This window comes from Mastomys coucha, unplaced genomic scaffold (genome assembly GCF_008632895.1).
Source record: "Mastomys coucha isolate ucsf_1 unplaced genomic scaffold, UCSF_Mcou_1 pScaffold21, whole genome shotgun sequence".
NCBI classification, from domain to species: Eukaryota; Metazoa; Chordata; class Mammalia; order Rodentia; family Muridae; genus Mastomys; species Mastomys coucha.
Genome location: NW_022196904.1, coordinates 190,070,446 through 190,078,007, shown reverse-complemented (window position 1 = coordinate 190,078,007; position 7,562 = coordinate 190,070,446). Strand labels below are relative to the sequence as shown.

Below are 7,562 nucleotides of genomic sequence, written 5' to 3'. Positions count from 1 at the left end.
CGTGTGCAGCCTAAACTCAGTCCCCATAGCACGGCGTGTGCAGCCTAAACTCAGTCCCCATAGCACGGTGTGTGCAGCCTAAACTCAGTCCCCGTAGCACGGTGTGTGCAGCCTAACTGAAAAAAACAAACAAAATAGACAAACCCGGCTCTCACTCTGACCAACTCAATTGCGTGTCTGATCCATTCCTTTTACACAACAGCAGAAGCACAATCCACAGTTGACAACGTACTTTTAGATACTAATGCAGCACAGTCATACACACAATACTGTATTTGTCAGCAAGATAAATGGACTCATGAAGCTAGTACCTTTAAGCTTTTTCTGGAGAGTAAATAATTCTTGTAACAGTTCATTTTTCAGTTTTTGAAGTTCCCGTAACTGTCCATTGTTACATTCCATTGACTTCATTTCTAGAAACAAATACAGCTAGCATCACAAAGTTACCCAGGGATAAATGCAATCATGGAGGTAAACAATCTGCACACTGAAAACCATCCTTAATGAGACACCCCGTTCGTGAATCAGAATCGATACTGTTGAACTCCCCAGACTCTCAGAGCAGTGCACACATGCAGTGCCGCCCCCATAAAAAGTGCTAATGACAGGCATTATTCACAGAAATAGAAAATACAAACCTGAAAGTATAGAGAAACAGAAGAAAGCATCTAGCCTTTGGTGGCTTTGAATAGATTATCATGAGTAATCTTTCATCATTCAATAAAAATCCAAGCAACATATGGTCAAGTTAAGTCCCAACAGGACTCCCCTGATCACTTCAGGAGCCATCTTTAGTACACTAACCAGCATGCAGCAATCACCCTATGACAGAGTACCAAAACGAATGCAGAATTATGCCAGTAACACCAAACAAAAGAAAACGTCACAACCTGCCAGGATGCTTAAGAAAGCCACACATCATAACTGACACTCAGGATGACATCCACATAATGTCCAGACCTGTCTATAAGCTCGTGCCATGCCGCATGAGTTTCTTCTATCTAACAGCCTCTACCTACCGCCTGTGCCCCAGGGCACACCAATCGACTTTAAGCCTGTTTCCTGGTTTTTAGTTGTGCTCTTCTGCCACAGATTTTGGGATACTAACCACACATTCCATAGGTCTCTGAGTTTTTAAACTCAGTTTTATTTCCACTGTTTCTGTACTCTCTCACTTTTATATCTTCTAGGGATCTGTCCTCATCAGATATCCTGAGCACCCCCCTCCCCCGTGTTCCTTTCATTTTCACAACATATTGACAGAAAGGTTTTATTTTTTATTTTAACAGAAAGAGGGAAGTATTGTGGATGGGCCTAGTGCTGTTTGCATTCTAATTCCACTCTCTTGGGAGGAGTTGTGGACAAGGCGTAAGTCATACTCGGGTAACTTCTTATGAACCAATCCTCTAATGAATAAAAGAGCCAATCACTAGGTGAGTAGGAGGGACTTCCGGGTTGGATGAAGGAAGAGAGGAAGCAGGAGAGTTAGGCCTTTTTGTGGAACAGGGACAGCAGAGGGGTAAGACATAGCTGCTAGAGTTTCCGGTATCATGGCGGATCCGCAAGGATTCACCACCCGAGGAGTCAGATTTTAATAAGGCTTACAAGATTAGGTTTTAGTTGTTGCACTGGAGATTGAGTTACCATTGTTTCTGAACTAAGTATGAGTCGCATTTTCCTTCACGCATTGGCTCGTCTGGGTTCAAGAGAAAAAGGTGCAGTGGCAAAGCATTTTGCCAGATGTGCAGCACGAAGGCCATGGGCGATTTGAAGCATGGGGCTGGCGTGGTAATGACCCACCAGTGGGACCTAGAGAGCTGGGTGGAAAGATTGTGGAGTTCTGAGTCAGAGTCTCCATGAGATAAAAACAGGTTGGCCATTGCTGCCAGTACATGGCCTGCCAGCCTGCAGGGGCACAGAGTTGGAGGCACAAGCGCAGGAACGTGCCAGCTTGTTCTTTTAATATTTCCTGCAACATAGCCTTGTGACACTGAGACAAGAATAACGGAGATATTTTGGATTTAAATATCCCTGAGACAGAGAATGTGCTGTTTTAGTCCTCCCTCCCTCCCTCCCTCCCTCTCTCTCTCTCTCTCTCTCTCTCTCTAGGCTTAAATAATCTGAAGATTTACATGTCTGTCTGTCTATTTTATTTGCCAGTAAAAAATTAGGTGTGAGGAAATACACACAACAAGGCACACACACAAAAAAAAGATCTGGTCTACTGCAGGGAGCCTTGGGAGGCTAAACCCTGTCTCTCCTTGATGGGTGGGGATTTTAATGGTCCTTGAGGGGGTCTTCCTTCTCCATTTAGGTTTGGTCAGTTTGAAAACAGATGTGAGTGGAGGGGAACGCTACTGACAGGAGGAAAAGCCTGCCCAGCTCTGGTCTCAGGTCAGAAGGGTGAGGAGAAAATCTGCTCATCCGCACAGCTCACCATCTTTCTATTGAGATATTGTTCGTCTCTCTTGAAGACTGATGATTTAAGCACAAAAGAAAACAATGGATGACCTCTCAACAACACTCACAGAACTGAAGAATTAAACCCTGTGTTTTAGGGTAAGCTCACCTCTCTATTTTCCTACTGCCTCATTTTTATTCTGTATTTTAATTTACAGACTTACTGAGCTACAACTGCTAAGAGTAATTGCTTTCAGTTTCTTCCTAGGCTTCTATCAATAACTCTGATTTTTTTTTGTTTTCCTGGTTTGGGATTTTTGTTTGTTTGTTTGTTTGTTTGATTTTTAAACAGGGTCTCACTATATAGCACTGGCTAGCCTGAAACTTCCTTTGCAGAGCAGGCTGGTCTCAAACTCAAACTCACAAAGTTCTGCCTGCAGAGTTCAGCCTACTGAATACTGGAATTAATTGCATACCACCAAGCCAGGCTAATAACTTGGTTTTATGGTTATAATTATTAAACCAAACTCAGATAAGCAAATTCATTCTCATCTTTTAACAGAGTGTTTCCCATATATTCACTGCAAATCATTAATAGACTAACAATGAATTGATTAATAAGCAGTATCAAATTATAATATGTATCTTTATTTCCTATCCAGAAAAAGAAAAAAAAATCCTGATTTATGACTTGAGAGACATGAACACAGGAAATACTGAGCAAATGTTATAACATTCATGGAATGGTTAAGTCATCAATCTGTGAATTACCAAAAGTTTACAGTAGACAAACTTGCTGTTTCACAAATTTTATATGTGTGTATATATATATATATATATACACATATATATACTTATATATGTATAGATATATGTATATGTGTATGTGTGTATATATATGTATACATGTGTGTGTATATGTATATATATCATATATATGATATATGTAACATATATATGAGATACGTGTGTGTGTGTGTGTGTGTGTGTGTGTGTGTGTGTATAACCAATTATTCTACATTCCTAATTACTCAGGTCCCAAATGCTGGCCTAAGACCTCTCCTCTACCCTGTGGATCTTCATAAGAGAACCAGATGCTGAGCACTATTGACACTGTTGCTACAACCCTTACCCAAGTACAATCTCTCTCCTCCTACAACCCTTACCCACGTACAATCTCTCTCCTCCTACAACCCTTACCCACGTACAATCTCTCTCCTCCTACAACCCTTACCCAGGTACAATCTCTCTCCTCCTACAACCCTCACCCAAGTACAATCTCTCTCCTCCAGACTCCAGCGGTTCTCTCCTGCTCACTCTACATTGCCCTGTTTGAGATTTTACTTAGGAATGTTCTCAACAGCTGTCAGAATGATTTGTCTGACCATCCATGTATCTACCTACTTATCTATCGTGTGTGTGTATGTGTGTGTGTGTACCATGTGTAGGCACACATGCCCTCAGAGGCAGGAGGGGTGTGTGTGTGTATATACCATGTGTAGGCACACATGCCCTCAGAGGCAGGAGGGGTGTGTGTGTGTGTGTGTGTGTGTGTGTGTGTGTGTGCGCATATGTATACCATGTGTAGGCACACATGCCCTCAGAGGCAGGAGGGGTGTATGTGTGTATGTGTGTATGTGTGTATATGTATACCATGTATAGGCACACATGCCCTCAGAGGTAGGAGATGTTGCATCCTGGAACTGCAATCACAGGTGGCTTATGTTCCTGCACGTTTTGAACAGACTCAAGCACTAAGATGTTTCTAGGGACCATGTATGTGACAGTAGAAATATAGAAAGGAATGCTTCAACTTTGAGCAGACAGCGGAGCCATGGGGACAATGTGGTGCAGTCGCTTTCATTTGTCTTTGTGCTTGTCAGGGTTTACTCTTCCATTCCTTTTAATCTGTGCCACCACATTTGTTATCCCCTGACATGTGTATCCCCATACTCAACCACCCTTGTCTCCTCCATTTTTATCTTCCTTTTATCCTGTAACAGTGATGAGCCACAGAAGTGCACTGCATTCTATATAACCCCATGTCTACTCTTCATGGCTGTTACTATTATATCCTTCTACTCAAATGTCTCCTTTCTGTGCCACATTATCTTCCTTGGTTTATTATTATTTGTGTGTGTGTGTGTGTGTGTGTGTACCATGTGTACACATGTATTGATGTATGTCCACATATGTGTGTATGTGCATTGAGGCCAGAGAACAGCAAAATCAGGTTTATTTGTGTTAGGAAACCTGAATGTGGAAGAAGGTACTTTACCTGTAGACAGACAATCATCATAAGAAAACTCAGTGGGAAAACCCTCGGAAAATATACTAATACTTAAAGAAACAGTAACAAGAAATGTCAAGACAATTGTGCATGCATGCATGGATGTGTGTGTGTATCAGTTGCATGCACGCGTGGATGTGTGTGTGTATCCGGTGCATGCATGAGTGGATGTGTGTTCATATCAGGTGCATGCACGTGTGGATGTGTGTATGTATCAGGTGTACGCATGAGTGGATGTGTGTGCACATCAGGTACATGCATGAGTGGATGTGTGTGCGTATGCAGGTGCATGCATGTGTGGATGTGTGTGCATATCAGGTGCATGCGTGCATAGATGTATGTGCAGTATCAGGTGCATGCATGCATGGGTGTATGTGCGTATCAGGTGCATGCATGAGTGGATGTGTGTGTGTGTGTCAGGTGCATGCATGAGTGGATGTGTGTGCAGTATCAGGTGCATGCGTGCGTGGATGTATGTGCGTATCAGGTGCATGCGTGCGTGGATGTGTGTGCAGTATCAGGTGCATGCATACATGGATATGTGTGCATATCAGGTGCATGCATACGTGGATGTGTGTGCATATCAGGTGCATGCATGCATGCTACTTCATGCATGTAGTAGTCAGAAGACAACTTGTAAGAGTCAGTTCTTTACTTCCACCATGAGATTGGGCTTAGCTGCAAGCCCTTAAATTGCTGGGCCATCTTGTTGCCCCATCTTTAGCTTTTTGATAGGAAGCCTCAGGATTAGGAAGTAGTGATTCTCCCTAAGTTCGCTAGTGAATTAATGTAACTTAAGTTAAAATACAAGATACTTTTTAACTTTACAAAACTTAACTTTTACCTAATAAAATTTATATGGAACAATTGATATGAAAAGCTGTAATTGACATGAAATTCATGTTTCTTCCTTCATGTGAGTTTTTTTTGCATTTCTTTTTGGGATCTTGTTCATATAAAACATACCAACCTTAGATATTCTTTTATTTAAATTAACATAAGCATTAAAGTTACTTACAAACCTCTAAAAAATGCTGCCTGAACTATAAAGTTTTAGTATGTTAAATTTATATTATAACTCAGTAAATGTTCTTTTTATTTCCCCTTAGTCAATGAGTTATTTATAAGTATGCCATTTAATTTTCAAATGTTTAGATTTGCTGGATACTTTTTATGCTTGTTAATTTTTTTAATTATTAACTTATATTGAATTATGTTATTAACTTATGTTACACTGTGTATTATTTCAGTATTCTTAACTGACTGAAAACCAAAGTTTTCAATATAAAATTCTTTTAACTTCAGTGACATCTCTTTATTAAATTATATGATAACAATATAACTGTTAGCTTGTTATGGTCATTGGATACACAAATTATTTTATTTATTAGCTTTTTTGTTTGTTTGTTTTTTGTTTTTTGAGACAGGGTTTCTCTGTATAGCCCAGGCTGTTCTGGAACTCACTCTGTAGACCAGGCTGGCCTCGAACTCAGAAATCCGCCTGCCTCTGCCTCCCAAGTGCTGGGATTAAAGGCGTGCGCCACCACCGCCCGGCTCTTATTAGCTTTTTAAAATACTTGTTAATTATATATGAATATGTGTGTGTTTGTGTGTGTGCGTGTGTGTGCGTGAGTGTGTGTGCATGTGTTCAAGGTGGTCAGAGGCATTTCGGATCCCAGAGAACTGGGCATACAGGTACAGCTGTGACCTGCATGATGTGGGTGCTGGGAATGGACCCCAGGTGTTCATCAAGAATGATGCATGCCCTTCCCTGCTGAGCCATCTCTCCCTCCTCCTCCATTAGCTTTCAGACAAGCTGCACCCTCAAAGTTTCTCCTCCATGGTACATAGAGGCGTATATGTGTCAGTCTCATCAGCTCTGTCTTCTAGCTTCAGTGATTGGCTCACTAACATACAGAGAAACAGTCTAAGTTGTTGACATTTGTTTCACTGGTTTGTTCTTCCTTACAGGTCTCACTCTGGTACATCACGAGCATTCTGAGGCTACCTTTGACTTGATTTGTGTTCTGCTCTGGTAATGCATCTTTGCACTTCCTTACTGGCTGCTTCAGGGATTCAAACAAACACCTGTCAGTGAAGATAAACCCACAGCCCAGCTAGGAAATCATGATCTAAAGATAAAACATACTGTATAAATTTAAACTCTTTGTTTTGATCAGAAATAAATCTACCATGATGCTTCAGAAAATCATTCAGTCAAGCTTGCTGGCCAGGTGTAGAGGGAGGGGAAATTGTAATCAGGATATATTGTATGGGAAAAAAATCTATTTTCAATAAAGGGGGAAAACACTTAAGAATATTGTTTCTCAGTGTTTCAGCAAAAGCCAAAATCAAGAAGTCTGATCTCAGAAGGACTTGTGGTTACAGCCTCTTCTCCCTCGTGGAATGAACCTCAGTAAGATTCATCTAGAGTCACAAAGTCTTTAAGAGAACCATATTTCCATAAGCCCAGTGATGGTAAACATGTCAAAGAAGCCCTTAAATGCCCAAACTCCTACAGAACAGAAGCAAGCTTTAAAAAGGTGTTGCTTCAAGCACAAGACATCTTTCACAAAAAAGGAACAGCTAGACTGGACACAGGAAAACAGGAGGAGGACTGACACTCTGCCTGGCAGCCACAATGCAGCAGGAGGGTGACCTGGTCCTAACAAGGCGTGCCCAGTGTCCCGTGACTGCAGTTCAGAACCACTGTGGGGCAATGGCACCATGCCTTCTGTCTTTCTGGTCTCATCATAGCACATGACCATCTGAGAAATTAATTGTTTTACTGTGAATTTTTCAGATGAACAGTTACTCAAGAATTACAGGGGAGTGCAATCGAGTCTCAACTGGACCTGATTCAGCGTTCAGA

At 41.4% G+C, this 7,562-nt stretch overlaps 1 protein-coding gene and 1 long non-coding RNA gene across 5 annotated transcripts in view; one reads left to right on the top strand and one right to left on the bottom strand.

Moving 5' to 3' along the window:
• Positions 1–7,562, bottom strand: part of Ccdc172 (coiled-coil domain containing 172) — a 50,130-nt gene that overhangs the window by 19,070 nt on the left and 23,498 nt on the right. For 3 of the 4 annotated variants that reach the window (XM_031390838.1, XM_031390840.1, XM_031390839.1), the window contains exon 6: positions 312–413. The exons of the other annotated variant lie outside the window; for it this stretch is intronic. In XM_031390838.1, the coding sequence (XP_031246698.1) occupies positions 312–413 (102 nt within the window). The remainder of the gene's footprint in view (positions 1–311; positions 414–7,562) is intronic. 4 annotated transcript variants of the gene reach the window in all.
• LOC116104046 lies at positions 1,113–2,353 on the top strand. The gene is made up of 3 exons (XR_004123683.1): positions 1,113–1,122; positions 1,290–1,368; positions 2,315–2,353. It is a non-coding gene; the product is annotated as an uncharacterized LOC116104046 (long non-coding RNA).